General features: G+C 52.8%; 2 protein-coding genes across 5 annotated transcripts; one reads left to right on the forward strand and one right to left on the reverse strand.

Moving 5' to 3' along the window:
- The first annotated feature begins 2,280 nt into the window (after positions 1–2,280).
- Positions 2,281–16,268, forward strand: GSK3A (glycogen synthase kinase 3 alpha). Its single transcript, XM_032249296.1, has 12 exons — positions 2,281–3,188; positions 5,213–5,400; positions 8,520–8,603; positions 8,773–8,883; positions 11,151–11,281; positions 11,371–11,477; positions 12,745–12,842; positions 12,923–13,018; positions 13,454–13,640; positions 13,979–14,071; positions 15,585–15,773; positions 16,061–16,268. The coding sequence occupies exons 1-11, from the start codon at positions 2,906–2,908 to the stop codon at positions 15,656–15,658; spliced, it is 1,452 nt and encodes a 483-aa protein (XP_032105187.1). The 5' UTR covers positions 2,281–2,905; the 3' UTR covers positions 15,659–15,773; positions 16,061–16,268.
- A 2,739-nt stretch (positions 16,269–19,007) lies between these two features.
- Positions 19,008–25,768, reverse strand: ZNF526 (zinc finger protein 526). 4 transcript variants are annotated; one of them, XM_032249282.1, is made up of 3 exons: positions 25,656–25,768; positions 21,748–21,841; positions 19,008–21,666 (listed from the first exon to the last, which is right to left on the reverse strand). In XM_032249282.1, the coding sequence occupies exon 3, from the start codon at positions 21,647–21,649 to the stop codon at positions 19,643–19,645; it is 2,007 nt and encodes a 668-aa protein (XP_032105173.1). In that variant the 5' UTR covers positions 21,650–21,666; positions 21,748–21,841; positions 25,656–25,768; the 3' UTR covers positions 19,008–19,642. The 4 variants fall into 4 exon arrangements, with proteins under 4 accessions (XP_032105173.1, XP_032105174.1, XP_032105176.1 ...); XM_032249283.1 differs by having other exon boundaries at positions 21,744–21,841; positions 25,656–25,744; XM_032249285.1 differs by having other exon boundaries at positions 25,410–25,666.
- Positions 25,769–26,204: the final 436 nt, after the last annotated feature.

The following is a 26,204-nucleotide window of genomic DNA, read 5'->3' on the forward strand; positions in this document are numbered from 1 at the left end:
GAGCCATCGCCCCCAGCCACCCACAGACCTTTTAACAGACACCCTAATTCCCCTCAGGCTTCTCCACCCAGTAATTATCCTCAGGTCACTAAGCTCATCAAAGGCCCCTTCACAGCTCTAGGACTCCTCTTAGCCCTTCCAGACACCATACGCCTCTCTCAGACGTTTACAACCCTTCCTAGCATTCCTCTATGAACATTCTCACCCTCTACAAACATCCTGATCGATCTCAGACCTTCACCCTCAAACTCCCAAGGATCCCAATCCCCTCGTGGCGGTTGCCCACGCGCAGCTCATGGTGCATGCCCCGCGGGTTCTGGCGGTTAACTAACCGCCGCTATCCCGCCCCATTTCGTCGCCTTTGTGAGCCTTGTTGGTCGGGTGTCGGAATGCCTAGGCCAAAGGGCTTGACTCAAATGTTTACTTTTTAACTCAGCGCTGCCATCAGAGGGCAGTAGGCCCCATTTGGTAGTGAAACTACAACTCCCAGAAATGCCCGCGCCGACCTGCGCATGGTGCAGCAGCCTGCTTTGTGAAGGGAGCGGCAGTATGTCCGCACTTTGCCTTCTGGGTAATGTAGTCTCAACAGGCTTTTGTCGCTACCGTCCCCCGCGGTTGTGTCCGCTGGGAATTGCAGTCAAGAAAAAACTGAGAGAACAGGACTTTCTTCTGGCTTCAGAAAGGACAGGACAGTTAGTAGGAATACAAGCTCGGATTAACGTGAAGTCCAGAGACTCCATTTCCCGCCATTCCAGGAGGCGGGAGGGGCTGAGAACGCTTTCATTCTAGTTCTAAGTATTTCTCCGGGAGAAAGAGACACACACATACATAGGGACTCTTGTTTCCCAGCGCCCTTTGGGGGCTACTCACCTTCGAGTATTAATCGATAAATAGGACGACTCGCTGAGTACGCAAAACCTGAGGCTACTCTTTGCAGCCTGCTTGTTTTTGGCTTTTTGGGATCCTGTAATTTAGGAAGCAGAGGACCCAAAACACAGAGTGGGAGGCCCGGTGCCGTGGCGCAAGCCTGACATGCTAGCACGTTGGGAGGCTGAGGCAAAATCGCTTGAGCTCAGGAGTTGGAGACCAGCCTGGGCAACATGTCGTAGCCCTCCCCTCAACACCACCCCAAAAAAACAAACCAAACGAAAGCAAATTAGTCGGGCGTGGTGGTGCACGCCTGTAGTCCCACCTACCTGGGAGGCTTGGGCGGGGGGGATTGCTTGAGCCGGCAAGTTCGAGGCTGCAGTGACCTATGATCGCACCACTCCCCTCCAGCCTGGGCAACGTAGCGAGACCTTGTCTCAAACAAAGCAAAAACAGAATGGGGGTTCAAGACAGAATTTTTTTTTTTTTTTTTTTTTTTTTTTTGAGACGGATCTCGCTCTTGTCGCCCAGGCTGGAGTGCAGAGGCGCGATTTTGGCTCACTGCAACCTCCGCCTCCAGGGCTCAAGCGACTCTCCTGCCTCAGCCTCCTGACTAGCTGGGATTATAGGCACCCGCCGCCACGCCCGGCTAATTTTTGTACTTTTAGTAGAGATGGGGTGTTGCCATGTTGGCCAGGCTGGTCTCGAATGCCTGACCTCAGATGATCCGCCCATTTTGGCCTACCCAAAGCGGTGGGATTACAGGTGTGAGCCATCGCGCCAGGCCCAGAAATTATATTTCAGTCTTTTTAATGCTCCAATCAGCTTCCTGGTGCTAACCACATTGCTAGGAAAAGCTAGACTGTAACCGACGACTAGTGTTCTGAGAAACCGCCGAAAACTTTCTTTCCTGAATCCTTTGCAGAGTTGGGGTTTGGGGGGGCAAGAGGGGACATTTTTTCTTTCCTGATCTATGATCACCTGGAACTTAAAGGTGCTTGGCTCCATTTTCCAGCAGTCCTTGATCGACCTCGGCTCTTTCGTAAAGAAGGACCTGGGGTGAGGAAGAAGGCGCTGAAACACTTTTAAGTCTCTCCAGGGAACTGCTGCAGCCTCTAAACTTTTGCTCAGATGACCCCAACGGTGGCCATTGGACTCCGCTTCCCCGCAAGCCTCTGCAGACTGGCCTCACAAAAGGTCAGGTCTGGACTATTCCCCAGCATGCTTGGAACTCTTAGGCGATCCCGCCCCCTCAGTCAATGGGGAGGATGCCTGGAACTCCATTTCCCAGAACACACCAGGGCTCTCTGTGGCCACTGCTCTAAAGCCTTGCTGTTGACTACACTTCCCGGCAGGGACTGCGGCCTAGCGTACCTGGGAAGGGGAGCGCGAAACCTACTCCATTTCCTCGCCCATCTCCGGAACTGCAGTAGCCACTTGGGGCTTAGAAACCACCTGGGACTCCATTTCCCGGCGTGCTCTAAAAAAAAAATCTCTTTACACCTGCAATGCGGTGAGGGCGTGGCGACGACTCCATTTCCCGGCTTGCTTCACGGCCGGAGATCCGTATGTCCACGCGCGCCGACTCAATTTCCCAGAGGGCAACGGTCTCTGGGACGCATACACAGCCAATAGACTGAGTGAGTGGACTCCGTTTCCCAGCGGCATCAGGCTCTCTGCTTCCCAAAGTCCTTCAGGGCTCCCCGTCGTACAGTCGGCTGACAGATTACCCTGGACTCCATTTCCCGACGTACAGCGCGACCCGTCATTCCCGTGTTACTCTGAGGCTTTTGTGGACTTCATTTCCCGGCGTGCCACGCGGCTCTCTGTGCGGACCGAGGGCGGTGACGGCGGCGCGGACGACAGCCGGACTGCATCTCCCGGCGTGCCCCGCGGCGGGCGCTGGGCCGGAGCCGGAGCCCAAGCCCGAGCGGCGCGGCCTGGAAGAGGCCAGAGCCCGGGGGAGGCGGCGGCAGCGGCGGCAGCTGGGGCAGCCCGGGCAGCCCGAGCCCCGCGGCCTCGGCCTGCGCTCGGCGCCATGAGCGGCGGCGGGCCTTCGGGAGGCGGCCCTGGGGGCTCGGGCAGGGCGCGGACCAGCTCGTTTGCGGAGCCAGGCGGCGGAGGCGGAGGCGGCGGCGGCGGCCCAGGAGGCTCGGCCTCCGGCCCAGGCGGCACCGGCGGCGGGAAGACGTCCGTCGGGGCCATGGGTGGGGGCGTCGGGGCCTCGAGCTCTGGGGGTGGACCCGGCGGCAGCGGCGGAGGAGGCAGCGGAGGCCCCGGCGCAGGCACTAGCTTCCCGCCGCCCGGGGTGAAGCTGGGCCGTGAGTACTAGCGGCGCCCGTGTAGGGTGGTGATCAGGGTTTCTAAAGCTCCTCAGACATCCGTCAGGTTCTTTCATATGCTTAGATAGGAGCTCGAGGTCACTGTACCTCCCTAAACCGAGGATCAGAGCCCTCTCCCTCCCAGAAAAAGGGGTCTTGGGGTTACCATCTCTTGGATATCAGAATTACTCTTGGATCAGGATTATTAACACTTAAAGAAACGAGTTACAAGTCCCTGTTCTTATTGAGGTCTTGGGTCCTTGAGCCTTAAGAACAGGTATCTTACGTTGCTATTCATTAGAAAACTGGATCAGAGGTCACAGTCACTTGCAAATGGGGAGCTAGAGTTATTGTCTCCTAAGAGAACAAGAATAAGACCATACCCCGAAAAAGAGGAATCTGCATTCGCTGTCCTTCAGAAGATGGGGATTTGGAGTGAATATCACTTAAAAGCAGGGCTTTGAGGTTACTATGTTGTGTCCCCAAAGAATACGGCCAGGGCTTTCCAAACCTGGTACTCAGATCATCTTCCCTATTAAAATCAAGACCTGGCATCATTACCCACCCTAAATATGTTGAGCTGTACCCCAATGGTGAGAATTAATAGGTACTGCTTCTTCGATATGAAGACATTGGGAATCAGCATATCCTTCAAACCAAGTCCATAGTCCATGTTTTAAAATACATGGCTTCGTGTGTTTTTAACAAAAATGGAATGGAGCAGGGAGGGTAGGTCAGTTTCCTATAGAATATGGATCTAAGGTTATACTTCTTTAATAACTGTTTTAGGGTATGGTTTCATTGGGTCTGAAAAAAAAAATAGTGATGTAGGGTTATCTCCCTCTGAAAGAACATGTCTCTGGCCCCTCAAAATGGATTTGGTGGCTGGGTGTGGTGGCTCACGCCTGTAATCCCAGCACTTTGGGAGGCCGAGGCGGATGGATCACCTGAGGTCAGGAGTTCAAGACCAGCCTGGCCAATATGGTGAAACCCCATCTCTACTAAAAACACAAAAATAAGCCGGGCGTGGTGGCAGGCGCCTGTAATCCCAGCTACTTGGGAGGCTGAGGCAGGAGAATTGCTTGAACCCAGGTCGCAGAGGTTACAGTGAGCTGAGATTGAACCATTGCATTCCAGCCTGGGCAGCAAGAGCAAAACTCTGTCTCAAAAAAAAAAAAAAAAAAAAAAGGATTTGGTTCATCAGTTATTCAAAGACCCCTAAGAATGGCACCAAGGTTTGCTACCATCTGAATAATGGGAATTGAGAATTGTAGCTTTCCTTCAAAGGACTGAGGCTGGACTAGCCCCTTGATAATAGAAGTCAGGTTCATCATTCTCATAATCTAGTGCTTGTCCATTAGGGACCACCCACATACAGGGAGGGGTCTGGGGCTCTGGACCACACAGATGAAGAGGTCAAGTCAGTGTTTTTTCTAATCTCAAAGTACCAAAAAGTGAGGGTTAAGGCACTGGTATGTATACCAGGAGAGGACATTCATTTCTTTCACCAAGAACCAGTGAAGTTAACAGCTCTACAGGGGAGGACTTAGAGGTCAGTATCCTCTAGGCTGTGAGAAAGACTAGTGCTTTCCCAAAGTAGGAGTAACTCGGGGTTACTGCTCCCTTAAGTGGACGAGGTTGGGTCAAGCTTTCTCCAAATAGGAGGGGCCAGAGAGCAGATCAGAGTGGATGGAGTCAACATCTGGTGTCTCCCAGTACCAAGATGGACCAGTAATCTGTTGCTCCCTATAAGCAGAAATTTGGGGTTGACAACCCTTGAAGCAGAGAGGTTTAGGTATCAATATCATCCCATGTGGAGGAGAGGCAGGATTTAAGGTTCCCAGAAAGGAAGAGGGTAAAGTCACTGGGAAGGTCCAGCATCCACCTCTCCTCAAAGAGGAGGAAGGGACAAAGAGGGCCCCAACAAGCTTCTTGCAGAGATTTCCCTTCCTCCCACAGCCCCAGGATGGGGTGATGCGCAGACAGGGTGGGTCAGTGGATTGTGTATCCCCTTTGTTCCCCAGGTGACAGCGGGAAGGTGACCACAGTGGTAGCCACTCTAGGCCAAGGCCCAGAGCGCACCCAAGAGGTGGCTTACACAGACATCAAAGTGATTGGCAATGGCTCATTTGGGGTCGTGTACCAGGCACGGCTGGCAGAGACCAGGGAACTGGTCGCCATCAAGAAGGTTCTCCAGGACAAGAGGTTCAAGGTAGCTTGGGCGGGATGGGGATGGGGAGGTTTGGGAACTGGGCATGACTGGTGGGAGAACCCTAGCCAGACAGCTGAAGCCTTGGGTTTCAGATCCATGGTCCGGAAGAGAAAGGGGGAAAAGAGGAAATGAGACCTGTGGAAGACGGGAAATGTGGATCCCAAGAGAGCCCAGAGCTGACTCTTATTGGGCATTCGCTCAGTGTACATGCTTTATAGGCAGGTTCTTGTCTAATTTATATAAAGATTACCTGAGGGTAGGTACTATTGTTATGCCCATTGTAAGTATAAGATAACCTTCAGCAGGAAAACTGAAATTCAGATAAGAGAATTGCCTGAGGTCATAGCCCGGTCAAGGCTACAATCTGGTTTCCAAGCCCTCTACCTTAACCTTTTGGTTACACTTTTTCCCAGAGGAAAAAGGCACCTGGCAGGTCTAGGCGGGTGGTTCTGAGGGTCACGCTCTGCCCAGGTGTTTGTCCGGTGCCGGATGGAATGGGGGTGCCCTGTGAGCTAGCAGAGGCCCAGGGAACTAGGAGGAGATAGAAGAAGTGGAAATTGAGGAATAATTGGTGTTTAAGGGAGTGGCATTTGGAGCTTAGGCTATCTGGATGTGGGAGTACTGGGCCTAGACTGGAAGGGAACCAGACCAGGGACTGGGTCTTGGCAGGGAGGGCTCTTGGGCAGGAGGAGCTCCAGGGTGTCAGAATTTGATTGGAGTTGGGTTCCAGAGTGAGAGGGATGTGGGTGCAGGGAGTTCCTAGGCCCCCCAAAGGAATAGAGAATGGGCAAGAATGCTGAGACTGCCTTCTGGGAAGAGGTGGAGGTGTGGAGTCTGGGACTTAGGATCCTAGCTAGAGTTCAAAGACCCAGATGATTCCAGGGGACCAGGGTCAGCTGGATGGTCACTACCTGTCTCTTGTTGCCTGTGGCAGGTAGGGTGGCAAGCCTCATGTGCCCACACCTGATTTTTTTTTTTTTTTTTTTCTTTTGAGATGGAGTCTCTGTTGCCCAGGTTGGAGTGAAATGACACAATCTCGGGTCACTGCAGCTTCTGCTTCCTGGGTTAAAGTGATTCTCGTGCCTCACCCACCTGAGTAGCTGGGATTACAGGTGTGGGTCACCACGCCTGGCTAATTTTTTTGTGTTTTTATTAGATACAAGGTTTTGCCACGTTGGCCAGGCTGGTCTCAAACTCCTGACCCCAAGTGATCCATCCCGTCGACCTCCCAAAGTGGTGGGTTTGCAGGCGTGAGCTACCATGCCTGGCCCTGACTTTTCAAGACAAATAAAAAACTGGATTTAGATGAGAAATCTTTTTTTTTTTTTTTTTTTGAGACGGAGTTTCGCTCTTGTTGTCCAGGCTGAAGTGCAATGGTGCGATTTCAGCTCACTGCAACCTCTGCCTCCCAGGTTCAAGCGATTTTCCTGCCTCAGCTTCCTGAGTAGCTGGGATTACAGGCGTGTACCATCACACCTGGCTAATTTTGTATTTTTAGTAGAGATGGGATTTCTCCATGCTGGTCAGGGTGGTCTTGAACTCCTGACCTGAGGTGATCCGCCCACCTCAGCCTTCCAAAGTGCTGGGATTATAGGTGTGAGCCACTGCACCAGGCCTCATTTTTTTTTTTTTTTTTTAAAGACAAAGTCTTGCTCTGTCGCCGGGGTTCAAGTGCAGGGGTGTTATCTCGGCTCACTGCAACCTCTGCCTCCTGGGTTCAAGCCATTCTCATGCCTCAGCCACCTGAGTAGCTGAAATTACAGGTGTGCACCACCATGCCCAGCTAATTCTTTTGCATTTTTAGTAGAGATGGGGTTTTGCCATGTTGACCAGGCTGGTCTTGAACTCCTGGCCTAAAGTGATCCCCCTGCCTTGGCCTCCCAAAGTGGGGGATTACAAATGTGAGCCACCATGCCCAGCTGTTTTTTTTTTTTTTTTCATTTTAAAGCGGGGTGTGTGTGCTCACGCCTATAATCCTTGAATTATGAGAGGTCAAAGCAGGAAGATTGCTTGACGCTAGGAGTTCAAAACCAATCTGGCCAACATAGCCAGGTTCTTTTTTTTTTTTAGATGCCCAGGCTGGAGTACAATGGCATGATCTTAGTTCACTGCAGCCTACGCCTCCCGGGTTCAAGCGATTCTCTTGCCTCAGCCTCCAAGTAGCTGGGATCACAGGTGCGCGCCATCATGCCTGGCTAATTTTGTATTTTTAGTACAGACGGGGTTTCTTTATGTTGGTCAGGCTGGTCTCAAACTCCTGACCTCAGGTGATCTGTCCGCCTCAGCCTCCCAAAGTGCTAGGATTACAGGCGTGAGCCACTGTGCCTGGCCCCAGCCAGGTTCTTTTTTTAAATAAATAAAGAGGCTGAGGCAGGAGAATCGCTTGAACCCGGGAGGTGGAGATTGCAGCGCGTCACTGCACTCTATCCTGGTGATAGAGCGAAACTCCATTTCAAAAAATAAATAAATAAATTTTATATTATCCTTTTTTTTTTTTTTTTTTCCTGTTTTTTTTTTTTTTTGAGACGGAGTCTCACTCTTGTTACCCAGGCTGGAGTGCAATGGCACGATCTCGGCTCACTGCAACCTCCGCCTCCTGGGTTCAGGCAATTCTCCTGCCTCAGCCTCCTGAGTAGCTGGGATTACAGGCACGCGCCACCATGCCCAGCTAATTTTTTGTATTTTTAGTGGAGACGGGGTTTCACCGTGTTGACCAGGATGGTCTCGATCTCTTGACCTCGTGATCCACCCGCCTCAGCCTCCCACAGTGCTGGGATTACAGGCTTGAGCCACCGCGCCCGGCTATATTATCCCTTTTCTTTTGGAGAAAAAAAATCAGAAGAAAGGTGTCATTTGGTTTTTACATGTCAGCAATAAATTGAATTTTTGTTTAAAGTGGGCTGAAGAAAACACTTCTTTGGCCTGTGTTTAACCGATAGGCCTCCAGCTCATGTGGGAAGGGAACAGGCTGGAGAGAAGGAATTGAGGGATACTCCGGGGGACCTTGGAGCTGGGACACAGGAAGTAGCTGCCTGGCTCTGTTGTGGGGAGTGAGTGAATAGAGACGGGGAGCAGAGAGAGTTTGTCATATTCTGAGACTCTCTTCCTTTACCCCCAAGAACCGAGAGCTGCAGATCATGCGTAAGCTGGACCACTGCAATATTGTGAGGCTGAGATACTTTTTCTACTCCAGTGGGGAGAAGGTGAGACCTCAAGATGGTGGTGGGGTGCTCTACCTCAACTCTGGCCATTTTCCTGCCTGTCTGCCTTTCCCATGAGTGCCAGTCCCTCCCCCACTGCTCCCCGCACATCTTCCTTCCCCCTTCCTCACTCTTCTCACAGTGCCTCACACCTCTCCTTTGCTCCCTGCAGAAAGACGAGCTTTACCTAAATCTGGTGCTGGAATATGTGCCCGAGACAGTATACCGGGTGGCCCGTCACTTCACCAAGGCCAAGTTGACCATCCCTATCCTCTATGTCAAGGTAGGCCGGCAGGCGGGCTGCTGGGACCCAGGCCCGTAAAACTAGGGGCTCTGGAGCCTCCCATCTTTTATGGGATCCCTCATCTGCATAGTTTATGTTGGTCTTTGGAGGCCCTGTGTTCCCTGCTGTTGTTCCCATAACCCCCAGAGATGGAGCTCGCCTAATACAGGGAAGGGCCAAGGCAGGCAAGGCCTGACTGAATCAGGAAAGCAGACTGACTCGGGGCTTCAGAGGCTGCCAGGCCCTTGCCCAGGTCCATATGGGGAGTCCAGTGGCACCAGAGATGTTGGGGTTAGCTCAGGATAAGGGAGTGGTGGGGACTAGGAATGTACAAGGACAGCTGCTGAGGCCAGAGTCCGGGCCTTCAGAGCCTTGGTCGGGAGTAGGTGGGAAAGAGGGTTGGAGGAAGGTTAGCATCCACAGAGCCAGGAACTGATCTCTGTTCATCGTCTGTGCAGGCTCATTTCCCAGTGCCTGGCACTGTGCCCTGGGTATTACAGACCTTCAGGAGGTGTTTGAATGAATGAATGAATGAATGAATGCAGCCCAGGGATGATATGGCGAACAGAGGCTGGAGCAGCCCGCTGCATTGGAAGGGGGTGGGTGGATTTGTTTGCTGGAGGTCACTTCGGGCCCAGCTGCTGATCCTGCTGGCTTTACGTACTCTAGCCTGGGTGAGCCGACATGGGCTTTACCAGTGGTTGTGGCTGTTGGACCTCACCTCCCTGGAGGTGAGCCCTCTGGTTTGGGGAATCTGTCCTGTGACTGCCTGCATAGGGCCCAGTGCTGAGCAATTCCAGAGGCACTGTTAACTGAGACCCAGCCCTTGCCCTTGAAGAGCTCTCAGTTTGGTACGGTAGACAGGCATCGCCACAGAAAATTAAATGAACTACTGCTGCCATACCAGAAGGAGCACAGGGAATTCTGGAAATGGAGGAGGCACCCAGCCTGGTTTGTGGGTGAGAAGGATCACAGAAGGCTTCCTGGAGGAGACTGACCAGGGCAAGGAAAGGGCATCTTTGGCTGAGGGGGACTGGAATAAAGGAAAGGGGGTGTAGGAAGCAGTTCTGTTACTAGGAGCCACGCCCTGGCCTATCTAGGCCCTGGGGGATGCAGCAGTGACTGAAACTCAAAATCCTGTTCTCGTTCCCCTTCTGTTCTAGTCAGTGGGAGGTAGAATGGCAGGAAAATGGAGCTGGAGAGGGGGCAGGCTCAGGGGTGGTTTTGATTGTCGGATTAAGGAGCCAGTGGTTTTGGCGAGGAGGAAGCTGAGTGCCTGGCTCCCTAGCCTGTTTTATGATAACCTCCTGACATAGCTTTTTAATTCATCAGGCTTCTGCCAAGGGTTGTGATTAAAGCAGTGGTTCTGAGAGTGTGGTCCGGAGACCAGCATCAATGCTGGAGCTTGTTGCAAATGGCTCATCAAGAACTCACTGACAGAAACTCTGAGAGTGGGGCCCTGCAGCCTCTGTTTTTTTATTTGTTTTTTAGACAGGGTCTTACTCTGTTGCCCAGGCTGGAGTGCAGTGGCTCGATCTTGGCTCACTGCAATCTCTGCCTCCCGAGTTGAAGTGATTCTACCTCAGCCTCCCGAGTAGCTGGGATTTCAAGCGTGTGCCACCATGCCTGGCTAATTTTTGTATTTTTTTTTTTTTTTTTGAGACGGAGTTTCACTCATGTTATCCAGGCTGGAGTGCAATGGCGCGATCTCGGCTCACCGCAACCTCCGCCTCCTGGGTTCAGGCAATTCTCCTGCCTCAGCCTCCTGAGTAGCTGGGATTACAGGCACGCGCCACCATGCCCAGCTAATTTTTTGTATTTTTGGTAGAGACGGGGTTTCACTATGTTGACCAGGATGGTCTCGATCTGTTGACCTCGTGATCCACCCGCCTCGGCCTCCCAAAGTGCTGGGATTACAGGCTTGAGCCACCGCGCCCGGCCTAATTTTTGTATTTTTAGTAGATACGGGGTTTCACCATGTTGGCCAAGCTGGTCTTGGACTCCAGACCTCTACTAATCTACCTATCTTGGTCTGGGATTACAGGCATGAGCCACCGCCCCTGACCAGCAGTCCCTGTTTTGACAAGTCCTCCAAGTAATTGTGGTGCACACTAAGATAACCAAGGGTTTCAAACAGCGGTTTCCCCAAAGCTATGAAGGCAGCAGGGAGAGTGGGCCTGGAAGGGCTCTTTAGGCCACGCTGGTGGGGTGGTGGTGCTGTGTGGGGAGAGCTGGGCTGAAATTCTGCTGTCCTGTGCCTGCCCCAGGTGTACATGTACCAGCTCTTCCGCAGCTTGGCCTACATCCACTCCCAGGGTGTGTGTCACCGCGACATCAAGCCCCAGAACCTGCTGGTGGACCCTGATACTGCTGTCCTCAAGCTCTGCGATTTTGGCAGGTAGGCCTGGGGCATGTTGGCTGGCTGAAGAGATTGGGGAGGATCCCAGCCCTTGCCTCGTGTTTACTCCTGCCTCTCTCTTCCCACAGTGCAAAGCAGCTGGTCCGAGGGGAGCCCAACGTCTCCTACATCTGTTCTCGCTACTACCGGGCCCCAGAGCTCATCTTTGGAGCCACTGATTACACCTCGTCCATTGGTCAGGGCTATGGGAGGGTGGCGGGGGGTAGTGACAATCCTGGAAGCTTTGGAGGTTTTTTTTTTTTTTTTTTTTTTTGAGACAGAGTTTCACTCTGTTGCTCAGTCTGGAGTACAGTGGTGCAATCTCGGCTCACTGTAACCTCTGTCTTCCGAGTTCAAGCAATTCTCCTGCCTCAGCCTCTCAAGTAGCTGGGATTACAATCACCCATCACCATGCCCGGCTAAGTTTTTGTATTTTTAGTAGAGACAGGGTTTCACTATGTTAGCCAGGCTGGTCTTGAACTCCTGACCTCATGATCCACCTGTCTCCATCTCCCGAAGTGCTGAGATTACAAGTGTGAGCCACCGTGCCAGCCCTATTTTGGAGTTCTCTGTGTGCTCCATGCCGGGCTTGCTGATAAAAGCTTAAGTCCTCACAAACTTAGGAGGCTGATGCTGTCAGATGCTCGTTTTACAGATGAGCAACCTAAGGCTTAGAGCTGTGAGGCTGACTGCCAGCAGTGGCACCGCTGGGACTGGGCAGGGCTGGGATTTGAAAGCTGACCTGACTCCAGAGTCCATATCAGTTCTGGAACCTCCCTGCCAACCCTCTGTTCTAAGCTAGGGGGAAGGGCTGCTGGAGACCTTGGGGGGATCGGGAAGGAAGGCTTTGCCACCATGAAGATGCAGCTTGCTCCCAGGGCCTCTGTGTCCTTCCCTGTTTGTGGGGACGACTGCCATTTTTCATGCATGAGGGGAAGGCTGAAATGAGGGAATGGGCAAGAAAGAGTTTGAAAGGGAACATTCTGCAGCAGCGTGAGGAACTGTGTAGTCCTTAGGTATGAACTCGAGTTGTGGGGGTCAAGCTGCTGGGTTGTAGCTCCTCTCATGGGAAGGATAGAAGTTGGAACAAGAGGAAGGCAGTCCAAGATTTAAGGCTGTACCTTCCTGAGGCCCAAAGAACACGGGTCCCTGTTGGCAGGTTTGGGCCTAGTTTGGTCTGTCATCTAAGGCTAGCCGCAGAGAAAGAGCTCATTGGGGTCCTTAGCAGAGAAAGGCACTAAGGGCTGGAAACACATCCAGACTAGAGAGTGCAGCAAAGGCTTGCAGACCTTTAGGGTCAAGGTCAGGCCCATGTTTTCTAGGCTTCATGTGACCTTGGGCCAGGTACTTTGTCTTTGAGAAAACGGGGCTCCTAACACTCAGGATGGCCATGAGGAATAGAAGTACTGGCAGGCTGGTGGCCCTACTCGCCTAGCCCTGACGCTTCCCCCATTTCCCCTCAGATGTTTGGTCAGCTGGCTGCGTACTGGCGGAGCTCCTCCTGGGCCAGCCCATCTTCCCTGGGGACAGTGGGGTGGACCAGCTGGTGGAGATCATCAAGGTGAGGGGTGGGGCTGGGGTAGGCAGGGGGTGGGGCTGAGGGGTGGGGCCCTTGTCTCAGACCCCTCCCTCTTTTTACAGGTGCTGGGAACACCAACCCGGGAACAAATCCGAGAGATGAACCCCAACTACACAGAGTTCAAGTTCCCTCAGATTAAAGCTCACCCCTGGACAAAGGTGGGGCAGGGCTCGGGGCTTAGGGCAGCATGGCTGAGAGCCACTCCCCCTTGGAGGTCAAGTGTTCTGTGGACCTGGCCTCAGAATCATGGCTTAGGAGGATTTGAAGAGTTATCCAGGGATCAGTAACTTCCATGCAATTTCAAAGTTTATGGCATCTTAAAAGTTGAGAACTCACAAGTAAATTCAAGATTCTAATTATTATGGAGGGGAAAAAGCTGACAGCAGGGCTCATACAGTCTGGACCTGGGCTGGCTGCTCACCCGATACAAACTGACCTCTTCTTAGTGGTTGGGCCTCAGTTTCTCCATTAGGAAGGTGGGGGTGTGGGAAGTAGCCAGTCGTACTTGCCACAGGCACTGTGGCAGTGAGATAACAGGAGTATGCTAGTGACCAGGGCATCTCACCCTCATGACCCCTGCATCCATTCCCCAGGTGTTTAAATCTCGAACGCCGCCGGAGGCCATCGCGCTTTGCTCCAGCCTGCTAGAGTACACCCCGTCCTCAAGGCTCTCCCCACTAGAGGCCTGCGCCCACAGCTTCTTTGATGAACTACGATGTCTGGGAACCCAGCTCCCTAACAACCGCCCACTTCCCCCTCTCTTCAACTTCAGTGCTGGTGGTGAGGGCATAGCCTGGGATCTGGGGAGCAGGGCAGGGGCAGTCAAAGATTGTGAAGAGCTTGGTGTTGAAGCAGGAGTGGGGAGCTAAGGGTAGGGTACAAGGCAGGCAAGGGCTCAGGAAAGATGACCCCCGGATTCAGGGGTAATTGAACCTGTTTCAGTTAAGTTCTACTATGATCTGCCGCGTGGTAGGCTTTTTCTGGTTTTTCACTGAGAGAGGCCTGTGGCTGAAAGTGTCCACAAACAACTGGCCTTGCCAATAGCCGGGTTCCCATTTGGTGCCCATCATAACCCTGCTGTAGGCTACCCTGACTGGCATGTCAATTGCTGTTTCTAGAACTCTCCATCCAACCGTCTCTCAACGCCATTCTCATCCCTCCTCACTTGAGGTCCCCAGCGGGCACTACCACCCTCACCCCGTCCTCACAAGGTAATTGGGGGCCATCTGCTGGGGGTTAAAGCATATCTCTGCCTGGGGAGTGTGAGGCTGTTCTGTCAGTGGGTTTCCTGAATGTATTTTTAAATCGTTGAAATCTTGATGGCATACAAAGCACATCTTAAAACATGTGAATGACCACCTTTAAAGGGCATTCTTGTGCACATTTGTATTTAAATGCCAGTGGGAAAGCCAGAGAAATATTGTTTGGCCTGAACAAACAGAACGTTGAATTTGTTGCCCAGGCGTTTTTTTGTTTTTGTTTTTGTTTTGAGATAGAGTTTTGCAATTGTTGTCCAGGCTGGAGTGCAGTGGCTCCATCTTGGCTAACTGCAATCTCTGCCTCCTGGGCTCAGGTGATTTCCCTGCCTCAGCTTCCGAGTAGCTGGAATTACAGGTGCACGCCAACATGTCTGGCTAATTTTTGTATCTTTAGTAGAGATGAGGTTTCATCATGTTGGCCAGACTGGTCTTGAACTCCTGACCTTAGGTGATCTTCCCACCTTAGCCTCCCAAAGTGCTGGGATTACAGGTGTGAGCCACCACTCCTGGCCATGTTGCCCAGGTTTAAAAATAGGGGCCATTTTATGTAACAACTCAGATTTCCTGTTTCTCTCGGGGAAGAAAAAAATCAGATTGAGTAGTAACAGGTCCACCCATCCTCCTGACAGTAGACAGTGGGTGTTGGGTTCCAGCCGCCCCCCCCCCCCTTTTTTTTGAGATGGAGTCCAGCCTTGGCTGGAGCGCAGTGGCACAATCTTGGCTCACTGCAACATCCTCCTCCTGGGCTCAAGTGATTCTCCTGCCTCAGCCTCCTGAGGGGCTGGTATTACAGGCACACACCACCCCAACAGCTAATTTTTTTATTTTTATGTATTTTTTATTTTTTTTTGAGACAGAGTTTCGCTCTTGTTACCCAGGCCGGAGTGCAATGGCGCGATCTCGGCTCACTGCAACCTCCGCCTCCTGGGTTCAGGCAATTCTCCTGCCTCAGCCTCCTGAGTAGCTGGGATTACAGGCACGCACCACCATGCCCAGCTAATTTTTTGTAGTTTTAGTAGAGACGGGGTTTCACTATGTTGACCAGGATGGTCTCGATCTCTTGCCCTCGTGATCCACCCGCCTCGGCCTCCCAAAGTGCTGGGATTACAGGCTTGAGCCACCGCGCCTGGCCATTTTTTTATTTTTAATAAGGGATGGGGTTTCGCCATGTTGGCCAGGCTGGTCTCGAACTCCTGACCGCAAGTCTCCCAAAGTGCTGGAATTACAGGTGTGAGCCACTGTTCCCAACCCACTGCCCCCTTATATGGAGCCTGGCACCCTGGTGTGTGACTCAGTTACCATCCTGGCCCTTTGGCACTTGAGCTTGCAACCCTTGACCTAAAGTGACAGCTTTAAACTTTTAATGCAGCATCTATAATGAGAATTCCTATTCTTGGGTTGGGGGAAGGGGTGTCTGAAAGGCAAAGGCTAATTCTCTGCTCCTTCCCTCCCTCCCTCCCTCCAGCTTTAACTGAGACTTCAACCAGCTCAGACTGGCAGTCGACCGATGCCACACCTACCCTCGCTAACTCGTCCTGAGAGCCCCACCAACCACCCTTCCACTTCCATCTGGGAGCCCCAAGAGGGGCTGGGAAGGGGGGCCATAGCCCATTAAGCTCCTGCCCTGGCTGGGCCCCTAGACTAGAGGGCAGAGGTAAATGAGTCCCTGTCCCCACCTCCAGTCCCTCCCTCACCAGCCTCACTCCTGTGGTGGGCTTTTTAAGAGGATTTTAACTGGTTGTGGGGAGGGAAAGAAGGACAGGGTGTTGGGGGGATGAGGACCTCCTACCCCCTTGGCCCCCTCCCCTCCCCCAGGTCTCCACCTCCTCCAAACCCCTTCCCCTCCTGTTTCCCTTGTAAATAGAACCAGCCCAGCCCTGTCTCCTCTTCCCTTCCCTGGCCCCTGGGTGTAAATAGATTGTTATAATTTTTTTCTTAAAGAAAACGTCGATTCGCACCGTCCAACCTGGCCCCGCCCCCTCCTACAGCTGTAACTCCCCTCCTGTCCTCTGCCCCCAAGGTCTTCTCCCTCCTCACCCCACCCTGGAGGGCCAGGGGAGTGGAGAGAGCTCCTGATGTCTTAGTTTCCACAGTAAGGTTTGCCTGTGTACAGACCTCCGTTCAATAAATTATTGGCATGAAAACTTGCTTTCTGTCTGGCTGCCTATTTCCACTGAGGTGGTGGGGGCTCCCAGGTGGACTGTTCCAGGACAGGAATGAGCTGCATCAGGTAGAGGGGGCTGTCCGAAGGCCTCACACTGTGGCTTTCTCTGCATTTGTGGTGATGAGCTTCGTCTGGCTTATCTGCTGTAGAGGCCTGGGAGGAGCCTGCCCCATGACCCAGCATAAATTATCTGCTTTTGCTTAGGGAGGGAGGGATTAACCTCCCAGAACTGGTGAGTGAATTGGGGATCATAGAAGAGAAGGCCATGGAGCTTAAGAGACAGTCAGGACTTGAACAATGGACTGTCTGTCTTAGCCCAAGCTGCCTGCCACTCTAGGGTCTAGGGGGACATGAGATGATGTGTTACCCAGGCCAAAGCTCTGCCTGCTTGTATACTCTTTGTTGGGTGGCCATGGCTGGAGGCAGAACCCTAGAAGATTCCAAGCCTTCATTTCCAAGTCTTAAACAGGGCACCTACCTGGTCCACGTCTTAAGGATGTTGGGAAGTGACAACTCTGGAAAGGTTGGGGCAGACAGCTTGACTTTTACCCACACTTAACACATGCTGGGGCCAGATGGTGAGGCATGGGTGGAAGGAAATGTTATCTTCTCTACATGGCACCAGCAGTGAGTGTGGCCAGGATGCCCCAGAGGTGGAAGAGGGCCTGGGGAGGAGCACTGGGTCCCCTACTGGATTCCACTGGTGAACAAAAAGGGAAGAGTTTCAAAGGTTCCAGATGGAGTGAAGCGACTATTTGGGTGGAGTGTGGGCTCTCCAGTCTGCTTGCCCCACTCAAGGGGCATCTTTACGCTACTACCTGGGATAGGACAGACCCTGTCCCTTCCTTGCTTAACACTGCCTGGATTTTACCTGGTTTGTAGAATGAATGAATATACAGAACAAGCAGACTGACAAGGGGGAGGATGGCTGTTTCTGGGTGAGGGGCAGACCTTGGGATCCTAGGACCCCTTCCTCCCTGCTACTCACACTTGGTCAGCCATGATGTCACTAATATGTCTCTCACCCTCCTACCACCCCATGACCCCTTCTCAGGTCTGGGCCTGTCTTCTGCTGGACCATCTTTAGCCTCCCACTCATCCCACTTGGAGCCCAGAGCCAACACCCAGTTACAACCCTCTCCCAACCCTGAACTACTCAGCCCAGCTTTGAAGGTGTTCCTAAGTCTAGGCATCCCTCCTGGACAATTCCATCCCCGGCTGCATTCTGCCTCCCCTGCCTGAGCACCCTGGGCTGCAGGGGCCTGGGAGGAACTTATCATGAATCACATGCATCCACTTGGGTGAGAAAGACTATTATGGCTGGGCACAGTGGCTCACACCTGTAATCCCAGCACTTTGAGAGGCTGAGGTGGGCGGATCACCTGGAGTCAGGAGTTCAAGACCAGTCTGGTGAAACATGGTGAAACCCCAACTCTACTAAAAATACAAAAATTAGCTAGGCAGGGTGGTAAGTATCTGTAATCCTAGCTACTAGGGAGGCTGAAGCAGGAGAATTGCTTAAGCGTGGGAGGTAGAGGTTGTAGTGAGCTGAGATTGGGCCACTGCAGTCCAGCCTGGGCGACAGAGTGAGACTCCATCTCAAAAAAAAGAATAAATAAATAAAGGGAGGGAAAGAGTATTATTCTAGGTAACCTCTCAACAAGGTGGGAATCTTCCTGCTCCCAATACCTTTGATCTTTCAGGGCCCCCTCAAATTCCAACCACTCTGACACTGGTTTACCCCTGCACAGGTCTCGGTCTTAATCACTTAGTATAGTATGGGTTACAAGTGTGGGCCTAAGGGGCCTCCTGGACTCAAATCTCACAATGTCTCTGCTTAGTTGTGAAACCTTGGGCAAATCTCTGTCCTTAGTTTTGTTTCCTTCTTTTTTTTTTTTTTTTAAGTGACATGGTCTTGCACTGTTGCCCAGGCTGGAGTGCAGTGGCATGATCACAGCTCACTGCAGCCTCAGTCTCCCCATATCAAGCATTCTTGCTTCTGCCTCAGCCTCCAGAGTAGCTGGCAAAGCTGGTGTGTACCACCATGCTCGGCTGATCTTTTTTAATGGAGACAAAGTCTCACTATCTTGCCCAGGCTAGTCTTGAACTCTTGAGCTCAAGTGATCCTCCTGCCTCAGCCTCCCAAAGCACTGGGATTACAGGCATGAGCCACTGTGCCTGGCTAACTTAATTTTTGTAGAGATGAGGTCTTGCTGTTGCCCAGGTTTGAACTCCTGGCCTTAAGTGGTCCTCCTGCCTCAGTCTCCCAAAGCACTGGGATGGCAGGTATGAGCCACCGTACCTGGCCAGTTTAAAAAATCTATACAACAGGGATAATATCTACATCACAGGCCTGTTGGGATCATAGTACACGTACAGTGCTAAGTGTGGTGCTTGTCTCAGCTAGGCAGTCAGATGGATAATGGGATGGTCTCCAAATACACTAAGAGGTCACCCTCTTGGCAGTGCTGTCTGCCTGGAATGTTGTTTCTCCCTTTCACTAGCAGATTCCTACTTTTCCTTCAGGGACTACCTCCTCTAGGAAGTCCTTGACTTCTCATCTCCCACCATGGAGGTCTGTTTCCTGGGATCCCACTGTCCCTGCACATCCCCATCATAGCCCTGAGAGGCCTTACACCTGACTCATCTCTTTCCCCAGCATCACCCAATATGCAAAGAGGGATGCCCTAGGACACACAGGCTGAATGAATCAATGAGACACACTCAGAGAGCAAGCCATCTGTACTTGTGTGTTTCTCCTACCAGACTGTGCACGCCTCCTGCAGGCAGAGCCCGTGCTGACTTGCTCCTGGGTCTCCAGCATCACTCAGTCTGGAGCTGAGGACCTGGGTACCTACAGATTTCCTTCCACACTGTCAAAATTGAGATGAAGGAAGCCCAGAGAAATCAAATACCCTCCTCCACCAGGTAGAGCCAAGTCCTGGGTGCCCAAAATCCAGGGAAGGCCAGGGCTGGGGGTACAAGCAGAGGATCTGAAGAGGTATATGGGGGTGCCCAGCAGAGACCTGGCACATGCTTGGTGCTCAGTGAAGGTTACCTGATGTTGCTGGGCACCAGGGTGATGCAGTGCAAACGGCTTTGGCCAACCTGCTTTGCAGTGTAGCTGGGTGACCTGGTACAGATCACATCGCATCTCAGAGCTTCAGTTTCCCCTCAGGCAGATAAAGATGACAAGCCTGGAAGGGTTGTTCTGGGGAGTCAATGGGTAAAAGAAGCCAAGGTGGATCCTGGCACATGGTGGGCACTAGACCAGCTTGCCAGAGGGTGGTCCTCTCTCCCCCGAGGTACCCATACTGGCTGTTGCAACCAAACCCTTTTGTTGCTGTTTTTCAGCTATGTCACACGAAGGCCGTGTCCAACTGCAATAGCCCACCTGCCTCACTGGCCCCCAGGGCAGCCTGGCACAGCTGCAGCGTGTCCTCAAGCGCCAGTGGCTGGGATGTTTCAATGATGGCGATGGTCTCCCCCAGCTCTGTGCACATGATAGTCTGTTGAGGCTCCGGGGGTGGGGGTGGGGCAGGAGGCGGTGATCTGGGAGGCTGCAGTGTCAAAGTCCGAGCTCGGGAATGGACCCGCTGATGCAGTCGCAGGCCTGCCATGGCGCGGAACCAGCGGCCACAGGTCCCACAGTAGTAGGGGCTCTTGTTGTAGAGACCGGTGATGGGGAGGCGAGGGGCACGGGCGAAGGCGACTGGCCTCAGGTGCAGCCGCCGGTGCTGCTGCAGGTTGGAGCTCTGCGTGAAGCGCTTGCCACAGTCCAGGCATTGGTAGGGACGTGCACCTGTGTGGGTTAGCTGGTGGCGGCTGAGGTTGGCCAAAGAAGCAAAGGTCTTGCCACATGAGTGGCACTGGAAGGGCCTCTCGCCTGTGTGCGTCCGCAGATGGTTGCGCACATGGATCAGCTTCTTGAAGCCCTTGCCACAAACCCCACAGCGGTGGCGCCGTTCGGGGGGCCCATGTACCGCGCGCCGGTGCCGGGAGAGCCGGGAAGCCGAGGCAAAGGACTTGGAGCACTGTGGGCACGGCAGCTGGGCAGGTGGGGCAGGCGGGGGAGGAGGGGTGGGCTCTGCTGGAGCTGGCGCAGCTGCTGCTCCTGAAGGAGGTGTCCCGCTTTTGCCAGCATGCGTGCGCCGGTGGTACAGGAACTTGGTCATGTTGCTGAACGTCTTGCCGCAGCGACAGCGATGCAATGGGTTGGCAGTGTGGGCCCGCCGGTGGGCCACCAGTGTGAGTTCTGTGCCAAAGCCTCGGCCACAGTCTACACAGAGGTAGCGGGCTTCCCCGCGGTGCAGCCGCAAGTGCTGCTCAAGTGAGGCTGCTTTCTTGAACACCTTGGAGCAGGTTGTACACTCGTGTGTGCCACCAATGTGAGCCCGCCCATGAGCCTGCAGCCGGTTGGCAGAGCTGAAGCTGCGCTGACACTGGCTGCAGTGGAAGGGGTGGGCTGCCGAGGCCAGGCTGTGAGACCCCCGCCGGTGCTGGCGAGCATCTGCGGAGGGCCGGTGCTGGGGACAGTCCCCACAACCCTGAGCCCAGCCAGCTGTGGACTCGTCACCTCCCACAGCATCATCACCGACCTCTGCCATGGCCTCCTCATCCTCCGTCTCTTCATCATCTTCTTCAATCTCCTCATCGTCCTCCTCTTCCTCCTCCAGCCCATTTCGCTCCTCTTTCTCCAGGGAGTCAAAGTGGGTGCCCTGATGCTCCAAGAACTCCTCAGGGGTGGCGCAGAGGGTAGAGCACTCAGGACACTCATAAGGCTCCATCTTGACTTGGGGTGGGGGAGAAGGTGGAGGCAGTGGTGTTGGGGGAGGCAAAGGAGGTGGCACTGGTGGCTCAGCTACCATGGCAGAAAGGTGTTGGGCCTTTCGATGAGCTACCCACAGCTCGGGCGAGGGGAACAGCTCCTGGCAATCCCAGCACTGGTACTGGATCTGGTTTGCAGACTCCCGGAGGTGGGCATCCTGGTGGGACAGAAGCTCACCAGGGGAGAGGATGAGCTGGCTGCATTCACCACACTGGAAGGGCCCCTCAGTGCCGGGCACCAGCTCCGGCTCCAGGCCAACATTCTGTGTGGTCAGTGCCTCCTCCTCTGAGACAGTAAGCATGTGCTGCTCCTGGTGTGATAGGACTTCCTCCAGCGTGTTGTAGAGGCTGCCACACTCAGAGCACATGAACTGGTGGTGCTGGAAGAAGAGGGATGAGGCAAGGGCTTCCCCAGGTGTCATCTCAGTCACCTCTGTTGACATCTCCATCATCTCTCCTGACATAGGTGTTGACATCTCCACTGCCCCTGGTGACATCTGTATTGGCATCTCAGCTACCTCAGCCACCACCTCTGCCATTGTGGGGAAGGCAGTGCCTAGGGAAAGAGGGGCAGGAGCCAGTGAGACAGCAGAAACCTGAGGGGAGGCGGAGTTCTCCTGCCCATTCCACCACTCACCAGCCTCTATCACTCAGGAAGTCTTAATCCAATGTTTCTGCCTCAGTCTTCAGTGATCCCATGTCTCTGAAGCCTATACACACCCCACGGCAGCCTGCAGGAAAGAAATAGCACTCAGCCCAGTCTCTTTTTTTTTTTTTTCTGAGACAGAGACTCGCTCTGTCACCCAAGCTGGAGTGCAGTGGCACAATCTTGCTCAATGCAACCTCCCACTCCTGGGTTCAAGTGATTCTCATGTCTCAGCTGGTACTACAGGTGTGTGCCATCACACCTGGGTAATTTTTGTACTTTCTTTTTAGTAGAGACAGATTTCACCAGGTATTGGCTAGGCTGGTATTGAACTCAGGTGATCCACCTGCCTTGGATTCCCGAAGTGCTGGGATTATAGGCGTGAGCTACCACCCCGGCCAACAGCCCAGCCTCTTTACTGAGAGGGCCAGGTACACCCTTTCTGAGAACATCACAGCCTTTGCCTGCTGTGCAGTTTCTTCTTTGTGCAATACTTTTCCTCTGCCTCTTACATATACACACACAGATACACCAAAGTGTTTAAAAACACAGGCCCTGGGCCAGGCTCGGTGGCTCACGCCTGTAATCCCAGCACTTTGGGAGGCCGAGGCAGGTGGATCACGAGGTCAAGAGATCGAGACCATCCTGGTCAACATGGTGAAACCCCATCTCTACTAAAAATACAAAAAATTAGCTGGGCATGGTGGCATGTGCCTGTAATCCCAGCTACTCAGGAGGCTGAGGCAGGAGAATTGCCTGAACCCAGGAGGCGGAGGTTGCAGTGAGCTGAGATCGCGCCATTGCACTCCAGCCTGGGTAACAAGAGCGAAATTCCGTCTCAAAAACAAACAAACAAACAAAAAAACACAGGCCCTGGAACCAGACTGCCCTTGGCTTGAATTTAAACTCCACCACTTACTTCCTCTGAGATTGTCTTTCTTATCTGTAAAATGCGGCTAAAAGTAGTAGTGACACAAAATCCCTGGTACTAGTAAAGGTCAGCTGTAACCCTGTGTAGTTCTCCAGAAAGACTGTTTTTGGACCCTAAATCTGTGATATTGCTATTCCCTCTGCCAAGAAAGTTATCTCCTCTTTTTGTTTGACAAACTCCTACTCAGCATCTTTTGTGAAGCCTTCTCTGACATCTCTCCATCCTCAGGGTTCCTATGCCACCTCTATCATGGCAGATATCATGTTTGGGATGGCATCTCACTGTTCCTCATTGGACTGAGAGTTTGTGGGTCTGGTTCATTGTGGAGACTCCAGTCAACAAAACCTCTGAACAGGAACAGGAATTTTAGCTTTCAAACTTCCCTATATATGCTGGCTCTTCCCTTCTACCTATGTGGGCTCAACCCCACCCAGGCCCCTTCACACTGCAGGGACTCAAAGTAAACTCGGCAAATGACTGCCTCCCTCCCAGGCCTAGCAGCTAATCTTAGGAATTCAAACACACCTTCTTTACCTCTTTTTCGTCATCTATTAGTGCCAGTGGGCAGGTGGAGTGTAGCTTACAGCCTTGCATATAGAAGTTGCTCATACTAAGCAACCAGAGGGTAGGAGTTTAGCCTGTATATCACTGAGATATGTCCAGTGCCAAGAACAATGCCTAGCACATAGTCGATATTAAGTGACTGAGAAATGCTCCCAGGCCAGGCATGGTGGCTCATATCTGTACTCCTAGTTCTTTGGGAGGATGAGGTGGTTGGATCACTTGAGCCCAGGAGGTTGAGGCTGCAGTGAGTCACAATCACACCACCACTGCACTCCAGCCAGGGCGACAGAGCAAGACCCTGTCTCAAAAAAAAAAAAAAAAAAGACTCCCTTGGAAAGTGAGACCTTGGGAAGTTTTTATTTTTTATTTTATTTTTTGAGACAGAGTCTTGCTCTTGTTGCCCAGGCTGGAGTGCAATGGAGCAATCTCAGCTCACTGCAACCTCTGCCTCCCAGATTCAAGCGATTCTCCTGTCTCGGCCTCCCGAGTAGCTAGGATTACAGGCAGGAGCCACCTCATCTGGCTAATTTTGTATTTTTAGTACAGATGCGATTTCTCCATAGTTGGTCAGGCTGGTCTCAAACTCCCGACCTGAGGTGATCTGCCCGCCTCAGTCTTCCAAAGTGCTGGGATTACAGGCGTGAGCTACTGAGCCCAGGCTTTTTCTTCTTTTTGAGAGAGAGTCTCACTCTGTTGCCCAGGCTGTAGTGCAATGGTGCGATCTTGGCTCACTGCAGCCTCCACCTTCTGGACTCAGTTGATCCTCCTGCCTCAGCCTCTCGAGTAACTGGGACCAGAAGTATCCGCCGCCATGCCTGGCAAAAGTTTATTTTAATTTATTTTATTTTACTTTTTCTGAGATGGAGTCTTACTCTCCCGCCCCAGCTGGAGTTCTGCCTCCTGGGTTCAAGCAATTTTCCCAGCTCAGTCTCCTGAGTAGCTGGAACTAGAGGCATTCACCACCACACCTGGCTAATTTTTATATTTTTAGTAGAGATGGGGTTTCACCATGTTGCCCAGGCTGGCCTTAAACTCCTGACCTCAAAAGATCCATGCCCCGTGGCCTCCCAAAGTGCTGGGATTAAAGGAGTATGCCACCACACCCTGTCCCTGGCTAATTTTTAAATTATTTGTAGACAGAAGGTTTCCCTATGTTGCCCAACTGGTCTATTTTTTTTTTTTTTTTTTTTTTTTTGGGTGCGATTTCCCTCACTGCAACCTCCACCTCCCAGGTTCAAGTGATTCTCCTGCCTCAGCCTCCCCAGTAGCTGGGACTACAGGCACGTGCTACCACGCCCAGCTAATTTTTGTATTTTTTTAGTAGAGACGGGGTTTTCACCGTGTTGGCCAGGATGGTCTCGATCTCTTTCTTTTCTTTTTTTTTTCTGCTGTGGTCCAGATGGGTCTCGATCTCTTGACCTCATGATCCGTCTGAAAGTGCTGGGATTACAGGCGTGGGCCACCGCGCCCAGCCCCCAGCCTGGTCTTGAACTTCTGAGCTCAAGCAATCCTTCTACCTAGGCCTCCCAAGGCGCTGGAATTACAGGTGTAAGTCACCGTGCCTGGCCGACCCTGAGTAGAACTGTCCCCCTGTGCACAGTCCATTTCTACCATTCTACCAGACCAACTCTCTCATTAGACTGTGAATTCCCAAAATACACAGCCCAGTATAGGGCCCTGCTCTCAGTTAATGCCCAATGAATACTCCTTGAGTAAATTATTCACTAGAGGACCAGGAGCTAAACTTTCCTTATCTACTATTCTAATCCCCTTCCTAATTTTTGAGTTGCCAGGCCCCTGCACACAACAGCCATTCCATAAAGGATCTTCCTGGAAGCAGGCAAACAGGGACCCGAGAGTTCCATATTTCCTTGATTACAGCTCCACTTCCAACAGAAAACTCTGCTAGGGCGAGGCCCAATGCCTACTGCAAAGCCCGCACAAAGCAGGTACCCAATAAATGTCTACGAGGTGGCCCGGGAGACTTGAAATTTGCCCTTTCCTTGTCTACGATTCTTTTTCCCACTCTTGAACTGTGAACTACTCGGGGAAGGATTGGGGATTTTTCACACAGTAGCTAACATGAAGTCTTTCCAGAAAGGAACCCAGCAGGGACCTGGGAATTCGACTTTCCCGCTTCACAACGCTTTTCTCCTACCAGACTCATCTCCTCGGCAGGGTGAGAGCTCCCAGCAGTGGGTGGTGGGCGAGTTCCAGCGTAGGCTCCCGCACACTAAAGGAGCCCGAGGGCACACAGGAAGGAACGCTCTCCTTCCAGCCCGCGCCGCTCCTGCTCTAGCGCAGGCCCCAAGGCTCTTAGACACCCGCAGACCCCTTAGTTTCCCTTCCGCCCTCTCCGTCCGCCCAGCTCTCTCTTCCCCGTCCCGCCCCGCGGCGCCCTCACCCGTTTCTCTTATCTCCTGCAGCCCCTGCCGCTCTTGACACAGACCCTCCGCTCCAGGCGAGTGGGACCCCTCACTATCCACACCTCCCATTGGGCGGTGCCCTTATCCGTGGAGGCCAATCAGAGCCCGCAGCGCAGGGCACGCGACCTTGCGCCTGCGTATTGCCACTCAGGTGGGGCTCCGGAGTTATCCACGCACACAACTGCGCCCTGTGGGCGGGGCTCAGGGCGCGGAGACGCGCCTGCGCAGTTCTCTGGGTCGCCCGGCTAAGTGAAAGTTCAATACAGAGATGTGGACAACTTTTGGTGAGCGTTGGGCCCATGAAGTGAGCTAAGCGGCGGGAGACCTTGACAGAGGTGTCATTTCAAAGCTGAAAAGACTGAGCATTTCTGAGAATACAGCTTTGGAGCCCGAGACACTTGGAAATTCTCCTCCCCGGGCCTCAAGTTTTATCGGTGTGAAGTGGGCTTGAGTCACAGCCACTTCAAAGGGGATTGGATATCACACATGCACAGCGCTCATACACCGTAGGTGCCCACTACAACTCA

The sequence above is a fragment of the Sapajus apella genome, unplaced genomic scaffold, assembly GCF_009761245.1.
Source record: "Sapajus apella isolate SASKATOON/1434 unplaced genomic scaffold, GSC_monkey_1.0 scaffold68, whole genome shotgun sequence".
Classification (NCBI taxonomy): domain Eukaryota; kingdom Metazoa; phylum Chordata; class Mammalia; order Primates; family Cebidae; genus Sapajus; species Sapajus apella.

Coding starts and splice junctions, on each gene's coding strand:
- GSK3A (XM_032249296.1), top strand. CDS start 2,906: ATGAGCGGCGGCGGGCCTTCGGGAGGCGGCCCTGGGGGCTCGGGCAGG. Junction 8,884..11,150: donor TCCCTATCCTCTATGTCAAG/GTAGGCCGGCAG, acceptor TGCCTGCCCCAG/GTGTACATGTACCAGCTCTT. Junction 11,282..11,370: donor AAGCTCTGCGATTTTGGCAG/GTAGGCCTGGGG, acceptor CTCTTCCCACAG/TGCAAAGCAGCTGGTCCGAG.
- ZNF526 (XM_032249281.1), bottom strand. CDS start 25,746: ATGGGAGGTGTGGATAGTGAGGGGTCCCACTCGCCTGGAGCGGAGGGT. Junction 21,667..25,655: donor GCAGGAGATAAGAGAAACGG/GTGAGGGCGCCG, acceptor CTCTTTCCCTAG/GCACTGCCTTCCCCACAATG.